At 29.6% G+C, this 26,444-nt stretch overlaps 3 protein-coding genes across 3 annotated transcripts in view; all 3 read right to left on the bottom strand.

Moving 5' to 3' along the window:
• Window positions 1-1,384: 1,384 nt before the first annotated feature.
• On the bottom strand, window positions 1,385-10,362 carry LOC131943624 (M protein, serotype 5). The gene is made up of 15 exons (XM_059303822.1): window positions 10,309-10,362; window positions 9,207-9,349; window positions 8,825-8,990; window positions 8,397-8,437; window positions 8,190-8,214; window positions 7,935-7,970; window positions 7,253-7,315; window positions 6,852-6,914; window positions 6,595-6,657; window positions 6,027-6,110; window positions 5,677-5,772; window positions 2,748-2,852; window positions 2,524-2,622; window positions 2,338-2,375; window positions 1,385-2,238 (listed from the first exon to the last, which is right to left on the bottom strand). Coding segments are annotated over exons 1-15 (1,113 nt in total). The 5' UTR covers window positions 10,310-10,362; the 3' UTR covers window positions 1,385-2,148.
• A 3,485-nt stretch (window positions 10,363-13,847) lies between these two features.
• On the bottom strand, window positions 13,848-19,407 carry LOC131943702 (uncharacterized). The gene is made up of 10 exons (XM_059303915.1): window positions 19,131-19,407; window positions 18,657-18,719; window positions 18,348-18,410; window positions 16,861-16,944; window positions 16,460-16,543; window positions 16,136-16,231; window positions 15,758-15,862; window positions 15,524-15,622; window positions 15,387-15,424; window positions 13,848-14,020 (listed from the first exon to the last, which is right to left on the bottom strand). Exons 1-10 carry the CDS (start codon window positions 19,135-19,137, stop codon window positions 13,934-13,936), a joined length of 726 nt encoding a protein of 241 aa, XP_059159898.1. The 5' UTR covers window positions 19,138-19,407; the 3' UTR covers window positions 13,848-13,933.
• A 1,960-nt stretch (window positions 19,408-21,367) lies between these two features.
• The window catches only part of LOC131943685 (interferon-induced helicase C domain-containing protein 1-like), a 6,436-nt gene continuing 1,359 nt past the window's right edge, over window positions 21,368-26,444 (bottom strand). The window contains exons 3-7 of the mRNA XM_059303899.1: window positions 26,187-26,347; window positions 24,523-24,688; window positions 23,555-23,595; window positions 23,167-23,191; window positions 21,368-21,444 (exon numbers count right to left, since the gene is read on the bottom strand). Of these exons, the coding sequence (XP_059159882.1) occupies window positions 21,368-21,444; window positions 23,167-23,191; window positions 23,555-23,595; window positions 24,523-24,688; window positions 26,187-26,347 (470 nt within the window). The remainder of the gene's footprint in view (window positions 21,445-23,166; window positions 23,192-23,554; window positions 23,596-24,522; window positions 24,689-26,186; window positions 26,348-26,444) is intronic.

The raw sequence follows: 26,444 nt of genomic DNA, 5'->3' as shown, positions 1-26,444 counted from the left end.
ACAATTTTTAAAATATATGTTATAATATTTTCAAGTGTAGAAAATACGGTTAAGCGGCACAGAAATTGAATATTTTTCTAACGTAATTATATCAGCTATAAAATTCATTAGCATTACGGTTTCACATCGTTTGTACTGACATATCAAAGTCTACCGTCTGGTTCAATATTCTATTTTTTTAATACCCAGATGTTACTTTTAGTTGTTTCATGTGAAATTTATTCAGATTATCATAATTATGTTTAGTTGTTTTAGATTGATTTTTACGCATATATCAATTTCCATTTATATCAGCTGAAATTATTTGTAACCAGTGGGTACTGTATGTGTTAATATTTAACTTGTAATGTTGTTGAATAAATTTGTAATGTAAACCTATATTTTGTAATCTAGAAGAAAGGATAATATTAAATCTAAACTAACTCCCAATGTTTATGTCGAGTTCTTAAATAAATACAAACCTAACACACATAGAGGGTACAAACACATTTAAGAAATTAATTAGTTATTAGCAGTAGCGTAGCGAGGGGGGGGGGGGGGCGGGGGGGGGGGACATATGTCCCCGGGCGCCGAGCTTAGGGGGCGCCAAAATGGGTTGGAAAAATAAATTGAAAAGTTGAGGGGGTGCAAATTGAAAGTTTGAGGGGGGGGGGGGGGTGCAAATCAAAGTCTCGAGGGGAGGGGGTGCAAATCGAAAGTTTGAGGGGATGGGTGCAAATCGAAAAGTTTGTCCCCGGGCGCCGGGAAGGGTCGCTACGCCTCTGGTTATTAGCAATAATGATGTCAAACTTTGCAGAGTGTGTATAAATAAATAGTTAACGTTTCTCATCTCATTTAAGGACGCCAAGTTTGTGTATTGTATGTAGTTTAACGCATTTAGAACGTCAGGTGTATAAAGTTCAATCGACAGCTAAGATACTAAACTGTGATATTTGAATAAATGAATCTTTAACCGAGGATTTTAGTTAGAGTGCTGCAGAAGAAATGACCTTAACAAAAAAAAAAATGTAGCATGCCCTACTTAAATGTTTTGTTATTCCACTTTTAGCAATGCGAACGATTCTATTATGTTCTAGTTTTGAATTAATTAAAATACTGTTGCCTAACTGTGTCAACTAATATAATTTCATTTGACAGAAATTCTGTTTTATCTTAGCATACATGTTATTTTTTAAATTTTGTCTGAGACTTTTTATAACTGAGATATGCTCCTATAAAATATGTTGGCTAAATATCGCGCCTTTCATGGTGTGCCTCATATTTCTTTTCAAAAGACACTACACATTGAAACCATTGTTTGATTTCGTAAACTACCATGATTTTGAAGTAAAAAAAGCATTTTAAAAATATCAAATAAAATTCTAAAAGTCCAATTTCAGAATTTTCTTCCTTCAGTTTTTAATTTAGTATTAGATTTTTTTCAAATATGTCAATAATATAGATCACGTTTCTTCATGGAACATATATGCTGTAAATTGTTTTCAAATTAAAGTTTCAAAATTCACATTTGACACACAAGAATACCAACAAACTGACAAAAATATTTTTTTTTTTTGTTATCAGTTATTTCTCATACTTTTGTTTTACATGTCTTGAAAACATTTTAATAAATAATTACTTAAGGTGCTTAAAACATACACACAAAAAATAATATATAAAAATATGTATATTTTATACGCACAATTCTTTTCAAAATATTAATATTTAATTTGGTCTGTATATTTTTTATCAAAAATTATAATGATTCATCAATATATAAAGACCTACGAATGGGAATCTTCGTCAGAAAATAGAACACGCGTTTGCAAATACATTTTTCATTTAGCAAAAATCGATACAAAGTAGTATACAAAATTAAAGTAATTTTATTAAATGGATCGTTTAAATTTTATCTATAACTTCCACAATTAATAACGTATTTTGTCTATTTGCACGTTTTCTCTTAGATTTAACAGTTTTGAGACGCTTACCTCAACAAAAACTCAAGTACACTGATAAATACCCACATACTACCATTTTTGTCAATACTTGTTAGTTTACTTCCTTGTTTAATATATATTTATAAACAAGTTTAAAAAACAAATTATTGATCAAACAATTATCAATAGGTAAATGCATTAAAAAATATAACATTGTAACAATGTATTACTAAGACAACATTCCAGCATTAACATACGGGTGTCGAAAAGGTAACGTTGGTGGTGTGTTTGTATCAGGTATTACAGAACTGGCATCCACCTGTAACGAATACCATTTTTTAAAACATAAAACAAAAATGAAAGGATTTGATTTGTATGCGTTATATATAAAAATATTAAAATATCATGTCGTACTCACTTGTTCATCAACTTCGATCTCGTCATCGAGTTCAATGTCTAGCGATAAAATATAAAACAATATTCAATACATAATTATTTAAATAATATTCAAATCAGAATTATTTAAAATATTAGGATTACGTTTAATTCAGAAGACAGTTGATTCGGTGAAAGTACTCGAAATTAAAAGATTACAATATCTCACCTTTCATATCTTTCTCTAGCTTGCACAATTCCATTGTTAACATTTCTTCTAATGACACGTAACCTTCGTGTATACTCCTGCGTTGGTGCGTTTCGTTTTCTAATAAAATTTATTTTTAACATTAATCCAGATGCAGTGACTTGCAGAGCAAAGGTAAATTGCATATATTAGCATTCACAAAACAATATAATTTTCGTTTAATTATTTATATGTTCCTACTTTACCTTCCTTATGTGTTACAAGTTCAAGCGTCTTTTTTAGACTTTCTATGGTAACTCTTAGCTTTCTCTCAATTACTTGCTGGTGACGTATCTCGCGGTCTTTTTGAGCTATTTAGAAGTTGTAAATACACATGTATATAGGGGCATTATGCATATATATATATATATATATATATATATATATATATATATATATATATATATATATATATATATATATATATATATATATATATATATATATTTATACTTATAATATATAAATGTATATATATACTTATAATTTATATATATATATATATATATCTAATATATAAAGCTCAGTTCTGTATGTAACGCATATGTTTGTCGTTGGTCTTGGATGGATTTAAGTGTTAGACAACCATCGTGCGCATTTGTCTAAATTTATGAGTTAAAAAATTACTATTGAAAGTGTTGGGAAATAATTTTCATTTTTCAAATTATAGTAATAATTGTCGGCATGCTAATTAAACACAAGTTTTTAAAAAATATCATCTTTTACACAAATTCTAATTATGTCTTTATGTAGTCCTATAGCACTTATTTCCCTTTGATAAATTAGGAAAACACAATTACTTCCCTTTATAAAACCATTGCATTCGTGGAAAATAATTTACTTTTTATTACTTTGTTTTGGTGTTGGGAAAAGAAATAATGACATAATTAGCGGGGATTGATCAAGTGCAAATGTTGTAGGTATTTTACGGATAAGCTTGGAGTATTAAAATTGTTCATTAAATTGAAACAGGCGCGTTCGTTTAAGTGAGTGCAAAAGACTGTGAATAAGTTGGGGTACTATAGTCGTTCATTAAGCTAAAACAGGTGATTACGCCCCGGGCGTTTATGTTCGCCTTAGTGTTTTCTTTGTGTTTAGGTGGGTTTGCGTGTGGTTGCGTTTTGATTTGGTTCGTTTTTGTTCTTTCTTTTTTCGTTTTTGTTTGTGTTTTTTTGTTTGGGTTTGTATTTGTGTTTTTGGTTGGTTTTGCGTTTGGATTTGGTTTGTTTTTCGTTGTTTTTTTTTTGTTGGTATTGGTGTTTGTGGTTGGGTTTGTTGTTAGGTTTTTGTTTTCGTTTGCTTTTTTGTTTGTTTTTTCTTTGTGTTTGTATTGGTGTTTGTGGTTGTGGTTGGGTTTGTTGTTAGGTTTTTGTTTTCGTTTGTATTTGTAATTGTGTTAGCGTTATGTTTGCGTTTTGTTGTTTTGGTTGGTTGTGGTTTGGGTGGGCAATGCCGGGTTTATGATGATTACTAAACACACAGGTAATGGTCTTTAACAGAAAGGTTTTTCACAGAAGCCAGAGCAGGGCCTGGCCGGGACAGCTAGTATATATATATATATATATATATATATATATATATATATATATATATATATATATATATATATATATATATATATATATATATATATATATATATATATATATATATATATATATATATATATATATATATATATATATATATATATATATATATATATATATATATATATAAATACAGTCGGCCTCTACGACCTCTGGTGAATCCGCACTCTTGCGTTAGATTACAATTACATAGATTTCTTTTTTAATTCGACTCCATTATTCATGAAAATTTCCTTTATTTGCGAAAGGAAATATGGCCCCTGATCAGTCTTAACACCCATAACATTTTCTCCCAACGAGCCACTTTTAACATTGTCGTATAAAGTACTGTTAGCATGCACACAATCGAATGGAGATTTTGACAGTTCACGCTGTTTAAACCGATTCCTGTGTCAAATAGATAGAAAACCCCATTTTGTAATCAGGTCTACATAATTGTGAGTGTGTCTGTATGTTAACCCGATAACATGACAACCGTTTCATTTAGGTGGATGTAAGATAGTTTTCACAGCTTTCTATTCAAATTTGTATGCTATTTTTTATGTAAACTTTATTTATTATACTCCCGTTTTATCAAAAAACCGATAACATCAGTTTCTTCAGTCAAGTTAACGAAACTTCACGTATAAGTTTTAATTCACATGCTAAAAGTTCAGTCACATTTTGAGTTACTTCCATGGACCCGAAGTGGTACTGTTTCCTTGTGGTCAAATAACTTCGGCATCGTTTTAGTGAAGTGGGTGGTGCAATTGTATAACCAAATATAAAATATTCAAATTAGATTTCTTTATTGAAACTCCGAAATGTCATATTTCTCAATTTTAGGTTCTAAACTAATGCTAACCTAAATACCGTTTTAATTAGATTGACGAAATGTTTACATATAAGTATCAAATTAAATCGTATACACAAGTTTTTATCAAGTTTTGATCTATTTTTGTAATAATTTCGATTTGATCGAATTGATTTAAAAAATAAATATATTATCCTAAACGTAGATTTTTATAGACTTTTGAGTGAGTTTCGGTACCGGAAATACAATATAAATACTATATTTCCGATATCTTATTTAAAAAATCCCAAAATTCGATAACTCAATAATATTTCGATAAAGAAAGAAATACTAAGAATATTTCATGCCTTCGTTTCCTTAAAACAACCAGGTTTTATTTTTAAAGTGTGCGTCGTAAGAGGAACCACCCCCTTCTCCCCCTCTACATTCCCATGCGTTAAAACGTTATAAGTATATAGAGTGAGTGAGATACACATTACGAATGAGAGAGATATTTTTTGACATACTTGTGATGTAAAACAAAAATTTATTTTAAAAGTTCAAATTAAAAACACACGGATAATTTAAAAACAAGTCGTTTTTATATTTTCTTTTAAAATGTATGTTATTTTTTGAGCTTAATTTATTTATGTCTTCAAGTCTGTTGCTGTTTAAAATCGAGGAAAATCTTTGTCACGGATAAAAAAAAATGATAGAATAACACTCAGTAAATAGAAAAAAAATGGTATTTTGAAATGTAAACGTAATATCTACTTATTATAGAGCTCATGGATTTGACCTCTTCCATCAATTTACTGCAGTCTGCAAATATGTCAACGATCTCCTCCTCTCTCTCAGCGCAGTACTGTTCTGTTACAAAAGAAAGTATATTTGATTGTTTTGTATTAAAATATGAAGCTTTATTTGAAACCACATTTTGAAAATCTGTATTATTTTTAAAAAATAGTATTAGGTCCAAAACATATTTAAAATACTTTAAACTACACCTTAAGCAAAGCAGCAGAACTTTAGAACACAGGATGTGTATTGTTTAAAAAAACGGATCTATTATCAAGGACAGCAGTTGTGAAGATCAGGTATAATACAAGTTAAAAATGGCTCACCCTTTAAAAGAAGTTGTTCCTTCAGTTCTTCGTTTTTTATACGCAATTTTTTCAACTCTCTTTCTTCAATGTCTTGCCTGCTTTCTGTACGCACAAAAAAAAAACAGAAAATTTTCCTTAAATCATACAAAAACCTTTACACATAGATTTGCGTTGTGTGTGATGAATGATGCATCAGTGTGAATAAGATTGTACCAGGGAGGAAAAACATGAACATGGCAAGACAAAACTAATTGAATATACGAATATACCGATTTATATATATATATATATATATATATATATATATATATATATATATATATATATATATGTGTGTGTATATATATATATATATATATATATATATATATATATATATATATATATATATATATATATATATATATATATATATATATATATTTATATATATATATATATCGATATATATTTATATATATCGGTATATATATATATGTATATATATATATATATATATATATATATATATATATATATATATATATATATATATATATATATAGATATATAGATATATAGATAGATATTTCATAATTTTTATTACTTAGCTCCGCATCTAACTTCTCGTAAAGTTGTCTTAATTCGGTAGCTTCCAATTTACACTGATCTGTAATGAAATACGAAAATAATTATATTGTACATAATACCCATTTTTGGCGTTAAATTATTCATTTATTCAATAAAATAAAGTGTAATGTAGTTTCCTATATATCCTTATTAAAAGTATGTTCATTAAATTTTATCCTAGCTTTAAATATAATTTTTTTAAATATATTGGAAACTATGAATATTTTTTTTTACCATTCTCAGCTTTCATATTCTCATAAAGTTCTTTTGCCTCCATAGCTTCGGCCTTACTTTCATCTGCAGTTTTGAAAATAATTGCATTAAGGACGATAGTTAAATGCTATTAAATAGTAGCATTTAATTATCATCTTTAATGTAATTATTTTTTAAAATTTCAATTGAACATTTTATTTTAATATTGCAAAATATTTTTGTTTTATGTGCAGAATTTTTAAAATTATTTCAAACAACACAAAACGTAACATATTTTTACTATTAATTAGTCATTTAGTTAAGATATTTTTCTATTTGTTCTACTGGTTTCTTTTTTACATATCTTCCTACAAGGATTCAATCACCCAAAGTTCTTTAAAAAAATTTTAAATATTTTAAATTAACAAAATAAATTAACTTACCGACTTGAATATTTAAAAGTGAACATTGTCTTGTCAGCTCGATTATTTGTTTTTTTAAGATATCTGTATATGATACAAAACTATTTATTACCAATTCTCTTATGAAAGTTGAATATTATAAAACAGCATAAGGTAACAAGTAATTTGAAGCTGAATTTTTTGTATATTGGTGAATTCTGCTTCATTACATTACTTACAAATGTGCACTATTAAAAACCTTATAATTATGATGATTAATACTGGGAAAAAATTCTTAAACAATCACTTTAAAATGAATAATGAATTTTACAGAAACATTATGTGTGAAACGCACCATACCTCTCTAAAAATATAATTGGTATACACTAGGTACACTCTAAAATTTGAAAATAAATTGTAATTAAGTAGCACTAAATCGGAGTTGAATGGGGAAAAGGAATATGTAAACAGCGAGTATGATAAAGAATACATTAGTGAAGTTATAGATTAATGATTAAGGTTAATAAACTAAGCTATGCACTATTGCATTTCTTTGGCGAAAGACTGTTTTGTCCTAATGCCATCTATTAGAATAATAAGAAAACTGATAAGGTGGTTGCTAATTCAATAATTAATAAATAAAATATCAATTTAGATTTTAATTATTATTTATCAAATGAAATTATGATATTTAAAAATATGTATTAAATAAGATCAAATTTACCATTTTCATCCAGTGTGGAAGGGTATTTCTTTCTAACTGAAACATGGAATATGTGTAATGGTGTTTATTTTATGGTAGCGACTACAAAAATATTTACCCTAATGCTTTCACGGATACACTAAAAATAAATGATCCATTGTAATAATTTGAGATATCAAAACTAACAAATTTATAAATACTAAATACGAATATTATTTTTTCAAAAATGTATGGTTTCAGTGATTAGCTATTAGTAAAAAATAGATTTAATGTTACCTTTAAAAGGGAAAGAAATTCCGCCCTTAAAAATAAAAAATGAAACATTGATGTATATATATACATATATATATATATATATATATATATATATATATATATATATATATATATATATATATATATATATATATATATATATATATTACAGACAAAAGTATATGTCCTAATTTGAATTTATTGCTATCAATTATACATTAAATTTACCTTTTTACATTTTTTCTTGGTGTAACGTTCCTCGGCTTTTTCTAAGAATAAAAGCAACGAGCAATTACTGATAATTAATCAATTAGTCCTGAGTCTAAAAAAAAATATATATATATATATGAAGAGTTTATTTTCAAAACGCGATAAGCGCCATTTTTGAAAAAAATGAGATAACGTGCCCATATTGTAGAGCTACTCAGTTACTATTAGGAAAACTTAATTTTAATCTTCACGGCCCAAAATTGTTATTTTATTTTTATTTTTGAAAAACAGTTTTAACATATTGTACAATGGCTTTGTGCAGGAGAAAAGTGCGATTTTCTCAAAACCAAAATTTTGGATATATTGCATTTTGAAAATAAACTCTTCATATATAGATGGAAACAAAAACCTTTGTGCTTAGTTAATGTCAAGAGATTTGAACTTACCTTTGATGACGTTCATCTGATCAGCCACATGAACCAGCTTGACACTGTCGTCTCTGAGAACGTCCTGTAGGACGTCAAACCACCTGTGGTATCGACTGATTCGGTCTAACAACGCCTCGGCTCCAGCACTGGTGCCATTGCTTCTTGTGACCGCCTTGATGTAGTCCTCAGATTAAAATAAAAACAAGTTAGGATCTATTTCTTATCATACGATAATTACAGCAAGATAGGTACTGAATGGACCACACTATCCCTTTATATATCGGCGTCACAGAAACACGTAAACTCTATTTTCTCTGACATCAACAGTCACGTTATGAAAATTAGTTTATATGAAGAGCCTATTGTAATAAGTTAAAAAAAAAACAATAGTTCAAATTACCTGATCGTTGGCTGTGATTATGTTGTACCTGAGTATCATAGGTAACACGTTCTCGGGTATGACGAAATGTACAAACGTTTCTAGCAGCATGTCCTTGAGTCGGCTATTGTAGCTTGGGTCACAGGTGGGGTCAGGTCTGGCCACTGGACACACAACAAATAGTTTAAGTACAGTTTAACTATACAACAGGTAGCATACAGGAGACACAACATATAGCATACAGGAGACACAACACATAACATACAGGAGACACAACACATAGCATACAGTTTGATTGTACAACACATAGCATACAGCAGAAACAATACATGGCATACAGGAGACACAACACATAGCATACAGGAGACACAACACATAGCATACAGTTTGATTGTACAACACATAGCATACAGCAGAAACTATACATGGCATACAGGAGACACAACACATAGCATACACGAGACACAACACATAGCATACAGTTTAATTATACAACATATAGCATACATTAGACACAACACATAGCATACAGGAGACACAACACATAGCATACACGAGACACAACACATAGCATACACGAGACACAACACATAGCATACAGTTTAAGTATATAACATATAGCATACATGAGACACAACACATAGCGTACAGGGGACACAACACATAGCATACATGAGACACATATATAGCATACACGAGACACAACACATAGCATACATGAGACACATATATAGCATACATTAGACACAACACATAGCATACAGGAGAGAGACGCAACACATACATTACAGGAGACACAACACATAGCATACCGTTTAATTATATGACACATAGCATACAGGAAATATCTTTTTTAATGTCGAAACATCTAATATATAAAAGTTTGACGTTTATTGACATGTGAATTGGCAATTTTCGTGTTGCATACACAACAGGTGAGATATAAGATGGTAGCTGTATTTAACTTCCTACATGCAGGTGTGTAGTCGATTACCGAAAGTTGAATTAGTGTTAATCCTATAAGCTAATCGCAGACAATCCCAATTCTTCGATTTTTTAATCTTACTTCGACATCTAATACATTAGCCTAAATTATGTAGAAAAAAAAATGTACTTGACTTACTTAATCCAATGCAAACTGTGCTGACATAATAGGCGTATCTATTCCAGTGCACAATCTACACATCTATGTGACCCACTTTTGATATCTAATCCAGAGCTGTGTAAGACTCATTCATGTGTGACCAAGTTATTTTTAGATTATTATCCTCTATTATATTTGCCAAAATTAAAATACTAAAAATGCATCTGTAAATACATGTATATATATATATATATATATATATATATATATATATATATATATATATATATATATATATATATATATATATATATAGCCTATATATATATATATATATATATATATATATATATATATATATATATATATATATATATATATATATATATAACATATGTATAACATATACATATATTAATCTGGTGTTTTTCATCTACAGTTAAACAAACATAAATCCTACCGAAGTAGACCAGCTCTGGCAGTAGATACCCTAGCAAAACTCAGCTGTGTAAAACTGTAATAAGTAAAATACCGAAACAACGTACCAAGCTTGTTTAACACAGTGTTCCGTTGTGTGGCTCCTTTGTGTACTCAAGTTATCTTTAGCGGAGGTTAAATGTATATATATATATATATATATATATATATATATATATATATATATATATATATATATATATATATATATATATATATATATATATATGTATATATATATATATACATGTACATATACATATATATATATAAATATACATATATATATATATATATATATATATATATATATATATATATATATATATATATATATATATATATATATATATATATATATATATATATATATATATATATATATACATATACATATATATATATATATGTAACAGGCTGTATTATTGTGTATTGTATTTAGAGTGAATCGTGTGACAGTGGAATACCTGGCCATCGGAAGTGATTGGGTGTGCGATTAAACAAAGTATTTTTCATGTTTTTTACGTATCTCCCACAAACTCTGGAATGAGAATGTCTATAACCTGGTTCAATGAGAGGATAGAGAGGTCACCTAGATGAACGCAAGAGGAAGCTGTGTGTTTTCACTGTTAGAACTAAAGATGTATACACAATTATTCCTGTGATTATTACATTGTGTATTCATGCAATTTGATTTTAAGTGCTATATCAAACGGTGGATGTTCGATAACTAAACGTCTTTGTGGATGTAACTATTGTAAATAAAGCAGTGAAATTACCCACGCAGTTTATAATCCGTCCTTTAAAGGAGAACCAACAAGAAAAACTTTGTGAGTCCATATCAATTAAGTCGATACACACTTGTATAAACCAAGAGGGACCCCGTGATTCGTTTACTGTCTAAAGAGACATAATGTCAGATATAATTGTATAGAAAAATAGTCATACCACAAATCAGAGGCTATTGATATAATAATTAGCATAAATGAGTTACTTTAGCAGCAAAGCCGAAGCATCGAATGATATGTTAATTTGCTATTTTCCAAAATGGTGTCATCCCAGTCCATTTCGTATGACGGTGTATTTTTTTCATTTTGTTTGATAATGTTACAATATGTATGTTTCCCCTTCTATCATTTTCCTAAATGGTGTCAATTATATTAATCCTCTTATTAATTCAAGGTGAAAAACTTTCATTTTCGTGGCAAAGTTTTAAAATGGTGTCATCCCCCTCCCCTTGTAGATTGACGTATAAGATTTTAAAATATTCAATAACATGTTTCTATTTATACACATTTAAAAGTAGCAAATTTATCTATAGAATAATATTATTACAGCTGGATGAAGCAAGTTTATGTCATCGTGTTATCCCCCCACCACCAACCCCTTTACGAAAGAGTCAATTCTTATCAATGGTGTCATCCGTTGCAGTTTGCACGCCCGCCCTCCCCTCTTGACGCCTTTATATATAGAGTAGAGGTGAGTAATCAGTACAATCAAATTATATTTCTAAGTTTACAATATATTTACCAAGGAAATTATTATGTACACATTTCTGGTACATTATTATCGTTTGTATAATAATAGCATCAAGTTTTAAGGATATGTTTTAAAACTAAGTACACATGTAGAAATATCTCCCCAAAATACTTTTTCTGTTATATAATGATTCCTCACATACATAATACATACAATCTAAATTCTACTAAAAATCAATTTTGTTTACATGTTTGAATATTTATTTGTTTGTCTGATTGGCTACTGGAGAAAATCTGCACTATGTGTAGAGCTATAAAATAGTAATTAGGTAGAGAACAATTTTTTGTTTTCAGATAGACTGTTAATCACAAATTTATTCAAATAAGTTAATTAATTTATTGATTTATTCATCGGTAAATTAACCATATTAATTATAAAAGTTTAGAAAAATGGCTTTGAGAGAATAGTGACGTCACATGATTTGTTTACTTTTTACATCAACAATGGCGGCCTCCATCGAAGAGTGTGTTCCCATTTCAATGTTTAACGCGTTCAAAATCTAATTTTCTGTTGGCTATAACTTTAACAATACGTCCGTTTGCTGTTTCTATTACGTTTCAACACTATTATCAATGTTTTAACAGTTCTTTTTATTTTATTATACAATACTAATACATTTCTCTAGATAAACAGATCAGCTGTCGAAGGAAGAAAAAGTTATGAATCTAAAATCTAGATCTAGATCTAGGTCACTAGACTTAACGTAAATTCTAGAGCTAGACTTAATGTAAATTCTACATCTAGAGTCTATTTCAGGCCTTAATTATTTTATATAAATCTTTGTTTAGCTTCAATGATCATCTAATTCAAGAATGCTTGGGATTTATTTATCTATCTAGGTTCTAGATCTAGATATAGTAGGATTACTCTCTAACTTGGAGGCATGGTCGGTTGCTAACAATAATATGGCGTAACTTCCGACCGTTTTTAGGCCAAATTAAATGGTTACATGAGCAAAATGGCGGTTTTTCAAGTTATATAAATATGCTATAGGTGGCCAGGGCTAGATATGCCAGAAAAGCATTTTAAAATTTGCTTTGGAGAATGAAGGCTAAATTTTAAAGTCGGCGTCATTAAAATTAATAGAACTTTTAAAAGGTCACCCGTGACGTCAGGATATGAAGGAATAGTGTGGTCAGACCATTGCTCAGCCGAAATCGGTGTTTTTAAAAGATAAAAAACGTCTTTTTGAATGTGGGGTCTGGTTATTTTGTGATGATACGTGACAGACGTGATGTTTTTGTTAATGGATGACCCCCGAAACCCACAGTTATCCAAGGGATGACGGGTAAGTCTAGTATAAATTAAAATACAGGATATAGTTAATGTGTAAGCTCTTAAATAAAATAAATACATATTTAATAGCATGTAACGTCTATTTTGCTTTCAAATTGTAATATCTTTTTTAAAATCTGAAAATCTTAAATAGTAACTTGTTAAAGGTACGAATATTTAATTTTAAAAGCACAAACATTTAGATAATCAGAATAACACAACTTAGATGTTATATTTTACATGGATATTTTAATTTTCACTTCAAAATTCCCAACGCTAGTAAATCTCCAGCATCAAACAATCAGTCACCATAACAGCACATAGAACATAAACTGAAGGTGCAAACTAATGTCTTTCAATTTAAAAGAACTTTTCAAGTATTAACATATGAGTGTGATAAGTGTGATAAGTGTGCTCTTACAGCTGGTGTAGGATCATCAACCGCGGCACTCGCTGTCGACTAAAATGAAAAGGTTGTTAGTATCAGTAATCACACATTTTTAATGTTTTAAATCCTCCACCCCCCTAAAAAAACATGTGAAATGTGTTCATTGCAATATATATATATATATATATATATATATATATATATATATATATATATATATATATATATATATATATATATATATATATATATATATATATATATATATATAAAAGTATAATAATATTTCTGTACATAAACGTATCGACCCATTCCGTCGCGAACTATCAACTTTGCGCCCACTCTCTCCTAATGTGTATTGTTATTGTCATTGGCACTTGCCAAAAAGCGATCCCCACTCTATTTAGGAAAGATCGGGGTACTTTTTCCAATCACTGTCTTGTAATGTTTGTTATGTTAAGTTCAGACGTTTGATGTATGTTAGCCCTAAAACTGATTAATGGTTTATTTTCAATAGCTTCGACTGTGTATGATTTAGTAATGCAGCTCAAAATGGGTTTTTAAATTTATTTTTCTACCCGTTCTGCGCCCCCCCCCCCCACCTAAGACCGGCGTTCTACGCGGCCGCCTCACCCGCCCTCAACTAGCTACGCCTCTGTTTCTGTCTGTGTGTCTTTTATGCATTTCTACACCTTTCACCCTATTGCAATAAAAATTGGCTGATGAAAATACTCATGCAAACATTTCTGCGAAAAAAAAAATTATTTTTAAGGTACGGCAACCCGGAAGTATTATTTTGGTGCCTGGGCCTCCCCATTAAGCACTATGGCGCAACATTCGCTTTTATAATGTTATACACTATGAAAATCATGAGCTACTATAATTTTATTCAATCAAATCAAGCGTATATACCGGCGTTCTGCCAGTCTGGCGACATGCAGCGCAAGTGCTCACCAGGAAACACTGTGGCGCGTACATTCGTTTTAAGACTACCCTACAAACAAGGATACGGTGGAGCCTGACATTCGATGATTAAACTAAACCCGGCGCCACTGCGATAATATAACCGGTGGCTCAAGAGAGCGTTCTGCAACACCCCTAACACCTGGGCAGTTAATGAGGTGTGCTCTAACTCACTACTGAGGACAGCGATTAAAGTACACTTTAAACCCGAGCCCCAGCAAGTATTCGCCAGGAAATGTAGCTTAGGAGCTTCCCCCCCCCCCCCCACAACAACCCCCTTCACGCGATATCCTACGAAACTTACCCTACATTTCGGTCTTCGGCTGTATGGCTATTCAGCCGACTTTTGAGCATGCATTTTTCTCTCCCGCTTAGTCTGTATCCCTCACTTAACTCACCGAAAATCATATTTACATAAATGAATAAATATATCTATCTAAGTTTGTGCGTGTGTCCTTCATCAAATTTTACTTACTTGCGTGTCATCCTCTATTTCATCATCGAGCTTTATATCTATAAAAATAAATTTTTGTTTACAAAATTTTAATTAACGTTTTTTTTTTATCTACTTTCATTTTTAAATGGTAAAGTGATTTAGTGTAAACAATTTACCTTTCAAATCCTTCTCTAACTTGCACAATTCCATTAACAGCATTTCCTCTAATGACAAGTAACCTTCTTGTGTATTGTCGCTTACGGACGTTTCGTTTTCTAAAAGCATTTTAAACATGTCGAGCAAACTTTCTATAATTCACCATCTTTTGGTAACTAGACGATAATATCTACTCTTGTTTTTTTTTCTTATATGCTATTGAGTTTTCTAACTATAAAAACGTTTTTTTTTACCTGCGCGATACCTTATTATTTCAAGCCTTGTTTGTAAGCTTTTTATTGTAATTTTCAGTTTGTTTTCCAATTTTTGCTGCCGACGTATCTCCTTTTCACTAAAGGCTAATATATATATATATATATATATATATATATATATATATATATATATATATATATATATATATATATGTGTGTGTGTGTGTGTGTGTGTGTATACTGATATATATATATATATATATATATATATATATATATATATGTATGTAATCATATATATATTTTCATATATATATATATGTTTATAAATACATACATTCATAAGAACATAGAGTTTCAAAATAAAAATATTAATTAGATGATATTCAGATTTGATGTAAATAAAGCAGTAACTACCTAATTCAGATTTTATGGATTGAAGTTCCTCCGTTAAAGCATTGCAGTCAACATACAATTTGATGATCTCATTCTCTCGTTCGGCGCAGTACCGCTCTGTTAAACGAGGTCACCGTTTAGAAACTCTAGTACACATTTTGACTACTGCTATTTTTTCTATTATTTTTTTTTCTTTATAGTTTTTTAATAAGTTAATATATATTTTAAGAAAATAAAATGTTGATCATTCCATATTCTATTAGTTTTGGTTTAACCAAAGAGTATGTTAAAAATTATTTTTACTGATAGATCTATAACATGTTGAATTCAATAAACAACACGAACCTTTTGAGTGTAATTCCTTATTCAGATCCTCATTGATCTCACGAAGAAATTGTAACTGTTTCTCGTAATTATCGTTTTCGATTTCTGTTTAAAAAAATGAGTCGATTTGTGTCAAACTTGCGCGTGGATCAAGACTTAATAACAATGCAATCTGACATCAAATTTCCCTAAATACGTTGCTTAATAATTTTTCAAATTTAAAGTAATGAAAATGTTTTTCTATTAATTTTTTTTTCTATAATTTTTTTAGTATGTTAATATAATTTTTAAGAAGATAAAATTTTGATCATTCCATAAACTATTTGTTTTTGTTTTACCAAAGAGTATGTTAAAAATTATTTTTACAGATAGATCTAGTTTTCAGAATCTATAACATGTTGAATTCAATAAGCAACACGAACCTTTTGAGCGTAATTCCTTATTCAGATCATCATTGATCTCACGAAGACATTTTAACTGTTTCTCGTAATTATCGTTTTCGATTTCTGTTTAAAAAAATGAGTCGATTTGTGTCAAACTTGGCACGTGGATCAAGACTTAATAACAATGCAATCTGACATCAAATTTCCCTCAATACGTTGCTAAATATGTTTTGAATAAAGTAATTAAAATGTTGTATATATAGTACTATTACCGCACCATTATACTTACATGTTTTGTGTTAATTTGGTGCGAAATATTTGTAATTCATGCAATTTTATACTTTGTAATTTTTAACAATTTTAAAGTATCGTAAACCAAATTAATAAAAAAGTTTAATAACAAGCTTTTATGTAAAGCACTAAAAGGAGAAAATAAATGATTTTATATAAATATAAAAATGAAGTTCAATTTATCTTATTAAAAATAAAAATTAAATTCTAGTGAAGGTATTCAGTACACAAAAAATGATCCAAGCTTTTCATTATAGCTACATAAATAGCATTTCATTATTTTTACTTTCTAGATTATACGAAGTATAGAGAAAGTCTTGTAATCGTGCAAAAAAAAAATCGAGATTTTTACAAATCTCGACGTTTTACACCCCACTTATACGGAAAAACATAATTTTGCAATCTTGTCCGTATGTCTGTGTGTCTGTGTGTGTGTGTCTGTCTGTCTGTGTGTAAACACGATTACTTGAGTACCGTTACAGCTAGGTTGATGAAATTTCATATATAAGTATTATATCAAAATCGTAGATCCGTATCAACTTTTGAGCGATTTCCGATAACCGGAAGTGGTACTTTTTCTACTTTGAATTTTTCAAAAGCCTATAACTTGAGTACTAATTCAGATAGGTAAATGAAATTTCACGTGTAAGTAAAAGATCTAATTCTCTACCTTCTATAAAATTTTGAGTAATTTCCGTTGACCGGAAGTAGTAATTTACGCTACTTCCGATTTCTCAAAAAACTAATGTAAATTTTTAAAGTACTAATAATATTGCGCACTATTATGCACTTTTTAATTTGGCGTTCACTTGGTGTGCAATTCTTTTGTCTACGAGATTTTATTCTATTTTTAAAACTTTAAGTATTTAAAATGGATTAAAAATCATGTCTATAGCCTGAGTTCCCATCCCCTGATATTTTATATAAGAATATTCGAGAAAGTTTTGGGGAGATCACTCCCGGTTTATTTAAAAAATATTATCTTCTTTTTAGCGTATTTTTACATAAAAGTTTGTTAATAAAAACACTTTACATTGAAAAAACATTTAATGCACGGATATATTGTAAAATACCCCAAAAAATATTAAATAATTACAAATTTGTTTATTTTAAAAGTTGAATGTATACGTATATTAATGTTTAAATTGTATATATATATATATATATATATATATATATATATATATATATATATATATATATATATAATGTGTTTTTTGTAATACGAGTATTACCTAACTCAAGTTCCTTTGTTTTGCAAACTTCTCTTGCTTCAACGGCATCAGATTTGGCTTCATCTGCAATTGAGTTGTAAAGAAAGTAACTTAAACAAATTGTAACAAATTGTAACTTAATGAAATATAATCATACTTTTTACATGTAATGAAATAGTTATAAATACATATTATTTACATTTGTGTAAGAACGTTTATGTGTAAGAACATTTATGAATTACATAGCTTTATGTGCAAATTCTCTATCGTTAAATTATGTATCGATTATGTTATTTCAATTACAAAATATGATAAAACAAATTAGCCTACCAACTTGAATTGTAAGAAGTGAACATTGTTTTGTCAACTCAACTATCTGCTTTTTAAAATTATCTGTGTAATAATAACAAAAAACATGGAGTAATTACTTTGTTCATTTTTTGCAGTTTTTTTTTGCTCGAATATATTATATATTTATTAAAAAACCTAATTGGCCTTTATTTTGACTTAATAGAACAAGTGTAATTGACTTTTTAAAGGTAAACTAGACTACGAGTATAAATAACTCCACGTTGGACGATTTTTATCGTTTCCCTCCCTTCCCTACTGTCAATTATCGTCACAAAAAAAAAGACGTTTTTTATCTTTTAAAAACACCGATTTCGGCTGAGCATGGGTCTGACCACACTATCCCTTCATGTGCTGACGTCACAGATGAACTCTACGCCTTCTCAACTGTGTTTCACCTACCCAGTGTCTCGCTAAGTCTCAAACAACATGTTTTCCTCGTTTAAAAAAAATTACCGAGCATGGCTCTAACCACACTATCCCATCATATGCAGAGGACACAGAAACAGGTGATCTCTACTTCACCTGCCCTGTTTCCCGCCAAGTCCCGATAAGCAACTTTATCATTCACATCTATAAAAAAAATTGAAAAAAAAAATACTAACATTGACATGATGTGTCTCGAACCCGTGCCACACGCACGGTAAATATTACACTAACATCTCAGTAGCCTTTTTAAAAGAAGTCATTATAAGTCTCTGTATTTTGACAAGCTTTTATCTAACTCAATTCCGCTGTTTGTCGTCAGTCTAGATCGAAACGCCCGAGCGAGATTTTTTTTTCATAAAACAAAACGTTTTAATAACAAGCTTTTATGTAATAATGCTCAAAAAAGTAGAAAATAAATTATACACAATTATTTAAATAACTATAAAGAAAAGCGTGGGTCACTGTAGTATCTATTGGATACCTTTACTAATTTTTTGGAAGAGACCCACGCTTTTCTTGATAGTTATTTAAATAGTAGTGTTTGATTTATTATCTATTTTTAGTGCACTATTACAGAAAAGCTTTTATTAAAACGTTTTTTTTGAATTTTTTTCTGTAAAACTATTTTTGGTTTGGCCTTAACATCAAGTGACGTTACTAAGCCGAAGAAAGTTTTTACGTTTTTTAGAAAACAATGTGTTTGTTCTCAACTTATATAATTAAAGATGTATTTCTATCAATGAATATATAAATAAATGAATAAAATTATTTGAATAAATTGGTGATTAACAGTTTGGTCAAAAGGAATATTGTTCTCTACCTAAATACGATTTTACAGCTATACACACAGTGTAAATCTCTCCTGTAACCAAACAGACAAACAAATAAAAAAACAATATTACAAAAAAAAATTATTTAAACATGTAGACAGACTTGAGTTTTTGTATTATACTAGACTTACCCGTCATCCCTTGGATGACTGTGGGTTTCGGGGGTCATCCATAAATGACATCACGTCTGTCACGTATCATCATTAAATAACCAGACCCCACATTCAAACAGAGTTTTTTTTTTAATCTTTTAAAAACACCGATTTCGGCTGAGCATGGGTCTGACCACACTATCCCTTTATATACTCACGTCACAGGTGACCTTTTAAAAGTTCTATTAATTTTAATGACACCGACTTTAAAATTTAGCCTTCATTCTCCAAAGCAAATTTTAAAATGCTTTTCTGGTATATCTAGCCCTGGCCACCTATAGCGTATTTATATAACTTGAAAACCGGCCATTTTGCTCGTGATAACCATTTAATTTGGCCTACAATGGTAAGAAGTCATGCGTCCGGTACGGACGCCATATTGTTGTTAGCAGCCGACCACGCCTCCTAATTAGCGAGTAATCCTACTATATCTAGATCTAGAACCGAGATAGATAAATAAATCCCATGCATTCTGGAATTAAATGATCATTGAAGCTAAACAAAGATTTATATAAAATAATTAAGGCCTGAAATAGATTCTAGATGTAGAATTTACATCAAATCTAGATCTAGAATTTACGTTAAGTCTAGTGACCTAGATCTATATCTAGACCTAGATTCTAGATTCATAACTTTTTCTTCCTTCGACAGCTGATCTGTAGATCTAGAGAAATGTATTAGTATTGTATAATAAAATAAAAAGAACTGTTAAAACATTGATAATAGTGTTGAAACGTAATAAAAACAGCAAACGGACGTATTGTTAAAGTTATAGCCAACAGAAAATTAGCTTTAGAACGCGTTAAACATTAGAAAGGGAACACACTCTTCGATGGAGGCCGCCATTGTTGATGTAAAAAGTAAACAAATCATGTGACGTCACTATTCACTCAAAGTAAATCCATTTTCTAAACTTTTATGATTAATGTGGTTAATCTACCAATAAATAAATCGATGAATTAATTAACTTATTTTTAAAAAATTGTGATTAACAGTCTGTCTGAAAACAAAAATTGTTCTCGACCTAATTACTATTTTACAGCTCTACACATAGTGCAGATTCTCTCCAGTAGCCAATCAGACAAACAAATAAATATTCAAACATGTAAACAAATTTGAGTTTTATTAGTATTTAGATAGATATATATATATATAAATTTATATTATTTGCATCTCAAAGTCAATTTATGATACAAAATTGTATTAATTGTATTATGGAATACACAATTCTTGCGGAAAAATTCCCTATGGTCAAACCAACTGTGGAAGTCATAATGTATGATCATGTATCATAATTATATATAAATTTACCTTTATCAATCATTACTTCATCCTCTGAAGATGAATGTTTCTTTTTAACTGTGAAATAGCCAAAACCCCGAAACATTTAAAATAACATAGGCTAACAATACCTATTAGAAAAATTAAAAACCAAATTATATACACTATTAGTCAGCACAACACCATGTTAAATGCATACTGATTAAGAGACTTAAATTATTCCGTTAAAAACCCGGCTATTCAATGGTCATTACATTGTTTTTTAACTAATTACTTTTGGCCAAGACAATTGTTTACATTTCATAGAATACTTTTTGATATGTAGATCTATAGATCTAAATCAAATTCGAATGAAATATATCATTTCTTAATATTCTAAAATTCAAAGATGGCGCCATTAGTTTTGTTTACTTTCCGTAGTTTAAACATATGGCATGTGACGTCTTGTGACAACAATAAACACTTTTCCGGTTTCATAATTAAAAATGTGTTTCTACATTCGATTATTGCTTTATTTTTATTTTCCTTCTTTAAATAAAAATTTAATTTATGCATTTAAAACATCTTGCATATTATTTTCAAATAAAGTCAGTATCTTTAAGTTCTCCAAATATCACTGAACATTCTATTCACATAGCCACAAAAATGTTGCAGACAGAGAGAGAGAGAGAGAGAGAGAGAGAGAGAGACGTGCGCACATGGTCTTTTATATATTAGGATTACGTCAAACGTTATTCTATCCACGTCAGTGGTACTACTTGACTCAGCGGTAAAACTGCACCAGGCGCATCCGCCCTGGTGATTGAGTGACCCGAAGCCTGCTTTTCTTTTTAGATTTGCTTCCTCAACTTTTGTCCAACCAATAAAAAACTACGAAGCAGCAGATGTTTGATTTTAGAAATGTTTCTCCTAGAAGAGTGGCTGTATCCCAGCTAACGAGCCTCATCTGCCGGAAGTTTCGAACTCGAGACGTATTGGTTTAGCAGTCATTAGCTTTACCACGCCAAGTATATATATATATATATATATATATATATATATATATATATATATATATATATTTATTTATTTATTTATTTATATATATACACTTGTGTACGAGCTGACCCACGCCATTTGCATTTAGTTGTTTTATTTTCCACTTTTCAGTAATTCATAATTTGTGAATTCAACACTACCAATGCTGTGATTGAAAATATTTTGCTATAAAATACTATCAGTAGCTCGTGAAGGAAGACTATCCTCCCCTCCCAGCCCCATTGAGAGCAGCCGTCCGTGGCGACAGTTTTCAAATGACTTTGAAAAGATCAAGCAGAATTTGTTTTTATCTCCCCTTAGATTCAAATAGTTTAAAAACTAAATTATCTGCCCCTAATAGCCGCTGATATTGGGACCCAGTTGGATGATTGTAAATATTCGGCGTCAACCACAGATTGGCAGGGTGGGGGTGGTAGCGATATGGTCTGTTTAGCATGTCTGGAAAGCGAGGGAGTGGGCGGGGCGGCTTGCGAATACGTGGTGTCCCGCATAGTCCCTCCGTGAATGAATTATATATAGAGATACAAGGCGTTTATGGTAATTACTAATACGTCGGTAATATAGATTACAATTAAAAAAATACCTATACACTGATTGTTTTGATGTATAAAAATCATTAAACAATGTTCACAACAATATAGGACGTCAAATATATTTATACGACAAATTTAAACATTTATAATATGTATACATTGATCTTTTAAAATAAACAAATTTGTAAATATTAATATAAATGATATTTTTTAAATGTGTTATTCTTACCTTTAAAAGGGAAAGCAAGCTTTACCTGAAAAACAAACAAATACTATCTATATACATATAAAGAAACATAATATATAAACAAATGTTAAAACACACACACACGTACTTACACACACTTACACACACACACACGAATATATATATATATATATATATATATATATATATATATATATATATATATATATATATATATATATATATATATATATACATATATATATATATATATATATATATATTATGTTTCTTTAACTTCATGTTGCTAAAGTCAACCATTTGAATATGATGATAATGCAACTAGTATTAAATGTGCACCTGCTCTTGACCTTAGAGAAAGCGAATATATCTACATGCACATTAATTTATAAAGTGTAAAAAAAAATACCTTTCTACTTTTTCTATTGGAGAATTTTTCATATGTCTTCTCTAAAAAGGGAATATTTACATGTATACATATATTTATAAATTATATATATATATATATATATATATATATATATATATATATATATATATATATATTTATATATATATTTATATATATATATATGTGTGTGTGTGTGTTTGTATATACATATATAGTTTTAATGCTTTAAATGTAGGTCAAATCAGTTCCATTTAGTCCGGCTCTACACACACGGAGGAATGTTAGTCATATAAACCAATGGGTTGAAGCAGAGGCGTAGCGAGGGGGGGGGGGGCGGAGGATGCGGAACGCACCGGGTGACACCATTTAGGGGGGGTGACACCAAGGCAAAATATAGTAAAACATATAGAGAAAAACTTGAAAAATCGAAAATCGAAAGTTTGAGGGGGGCGGGGTGAAAATCGAAAATTTTAAAGTTTGTCCCTGTGAAGGGTCGCTGGGGGGGGGGGGTGACACCATTAAATGCCGCACCGGGTGAAACCCGACATCACTATTTCACTGATATAGATATATTTTTCTAAAATTATATATATATATATATATATATATATATATATATATATATATATATATATATATATATATATATATATCTTTAGACATATGAAAGTACACATATCTTAGAAAATTCTGAAATTTCATATTGTTATAAACGTCTTTAAATATCATTAATATTATTCGATTAATTGTATGACATCTGTATTATTGAATAAAATATCTCCTTAACAAATATATTTGTTAAAAAAAACACTGTGATGCAAAGAATTACCACCTACACTTCATTTAATTTATGAACTAAATTCAAACGCTGTTTTTTTTTTCTTAAACGTAGATCTGAGGAATTCTGATCCTAAAATAATAACTAAATAGAAACATTAACTAATTCTCAAATTTTCTTTTAAATTTTTTGTTTTGTTTTCACATACCTTTAATGGCATTAAGCTGATCAGCCACATGAACTAACCGCACAGCATCGTCTCTAAGAACTTCTTGAAAGACTTCAAACCAACCTTGGTATCGACTAATTCGGTCTAATAAAACATCAGCGCCTTCACTATTGCCATTGCTTTTGGTCACTGCTTTAATGTGCTCCTCAAGTTAAAAATTTAAAAAAACAATGGATTATTAGAGATTCAATATATTCTTATAAAACAATAGCTTCGTTTATATACAAATATAAATTGAAATTTTAAAAAATCTACACAGTTTTATAAGAAGAGAATAGCGTTTGTTTTTAATACCTAAAACTTTGTACAAATAACTGGAAATGTGCATTTTGGACTACTGAATTAGATTAAGCTGAGTTATGATATTTTTGCTAATCTACCATTAATTATGATGTAGCTATGTTTATTTGGAATCTAAGGACGTGTAAGATTTAAATTAAATACGAAATTGATACAAAAAGCCGATATGAGCTGCGGTACATTTTTTAGTGAATTTGTAAATTAAGTAAGGTTTGGGATGCCAATTTCAGTGCAATTGGGATTCCGAAATGACAACTACATTTGTGAAAAAAAAACCTTAAAACCTTTAGTCCCACGTATTAAATTTAACGTAGTGATAATGTAATTCAAACTACTTAATATTTTCTGATAATTTGAAAATAGAAATTTTCGTCTAAATTTTTCATTAGATGCATTTTCAAACTACTTCTAAAGGTTACTTGACTCAAATAGTAACAATTCCTAAACATAGCTATTTAACAGAAACAACGGGAATATACTATTTACTAATTGCATACCTGTGCTTCGCCACGGTGAATCTTTTCTAAATAAACCAACTTGGGAACAGAAAAAAAACCAAACACCAATACAAAGACAAAAGTTAACACAAACGCAAATACAAAAAAACACATAAAAAACAAAAGAAAACACAAACCCAAACGCAACAAGAAACATAAACAGAAACTCAAACACAACACGCAACACGCAAACGCAAATGCAAACACAAACGCATACGCAAACACAAAAGAAAATACAAATACAAATACAAACAAACACAAACACAAACGCAAACGCTTCATCAAATCGCTTTATCAAACAAACGGCCGTGTATTTAAAAAATGTACTCACGATCGTCGGCGCATATTTTTTTTTACTAAAATAGCAATACTTAGCGTGGGTTAAATTTCTATTTAAATTACCTCCATTAGCATAAGTATCAAACATTTTAGTTAATTTCTTTTATATGACACTACTGTTGTTAAAACGTTTCCATGTTTTTCAAAGAATTCTAAGTGAAAATATTATTTGACATCCGTTTTTATATTTTAGCAATGTGTGTGTATTGAATATTTTCTTCATCCTCTTTCGTTGACGTATCAAAAGAGTAAAAGTTGCCTACTATCAAAATATTAAAGTCGTTATATAAATAGACCGTCCTTCATTACTTATAAAAAAAACTATGCGATGCAAGTACATGCACGGCATGTGGTGTTTAATTTGTGGTTCAAAAATAATTTTAGAATCTATAGCGATGATAGAAGGAAGGAAGGACAGACACACTACCTGGAATCTTATATTATAGATTCCACATACATTTGCAATTCTGTCAAAAGTACTGATTGTTAAATACAAAATAGCTTTACCTGATCTTTGATCGTGAGTATGTTGTACCTAAGAATTACTGGTAAAACGTTTTCCGGTATAACAAAATAAACGAATGTCTCCTGTATTTGACTCTTTAGTGTGCTGTTGTAGATTGGATCCCATGTTGGATCGGGTTTAATAGAGTCAGCATTGCTAGCCACTGTAGACAGACACCGTAAAACAGAACAGACGTGTGATTACTTCTACATTGTTTACGCGTCAAATTCTTTTGCTTTATTAATTTGAAGTAATTAGTG

Source organism: Physella acuta, unplaced genomic scaffold (assembly GCF_028476545.2).
Source record: "Physella acuta isolate Inbredline_101_S28 unplaced genomic scaffold, ASM2847654v3 ptg000464l, whole genome shotgun sequence".
NCBI lineage: Eukaryota > Metazoa > Mollusca > Gastropoda > Physidae > Physella > Physella acuta.
This window is presented reverse-complemented; position numbering and strand designations above follow the sequence as displayed.

Bases quoted from the DNA above. Each gene is read 5' to 3' on its own strand.
- LOC131943624 (XM_059303822.1), bottom strand. The intron at 8,991-9,206 runs GTAATTTGAACT...TTTTAATCTGAG, and splicing joins TAATCACAGCCAACGATCAG to GACTACATCAAGGCGGTCAC. The intron at 2,853-5,676 runs GTAGATATTACG...ACTTCTAAATAG, and splicing joins ATCCATGAGCTCTATAATAA to CTCAAAAAGACCGCGAGATA.
- LOC131943702 (XM_059303915.1), bottom strand. The intron at 16,945-18,347 runs GTAATACTCGTA...TTTTTTAAACAG, and splicing joins AACAAAGGAACTTGAGTTAG to AAATCGAAAACGATAATTAC. The intron at 15,863-16,135 runs GTAGTTACTGCT...TATATATATTAG, and splicing joins ATCCATAAAATCTGAATTAG to CCTTTAGTGAAAAGGAGATA.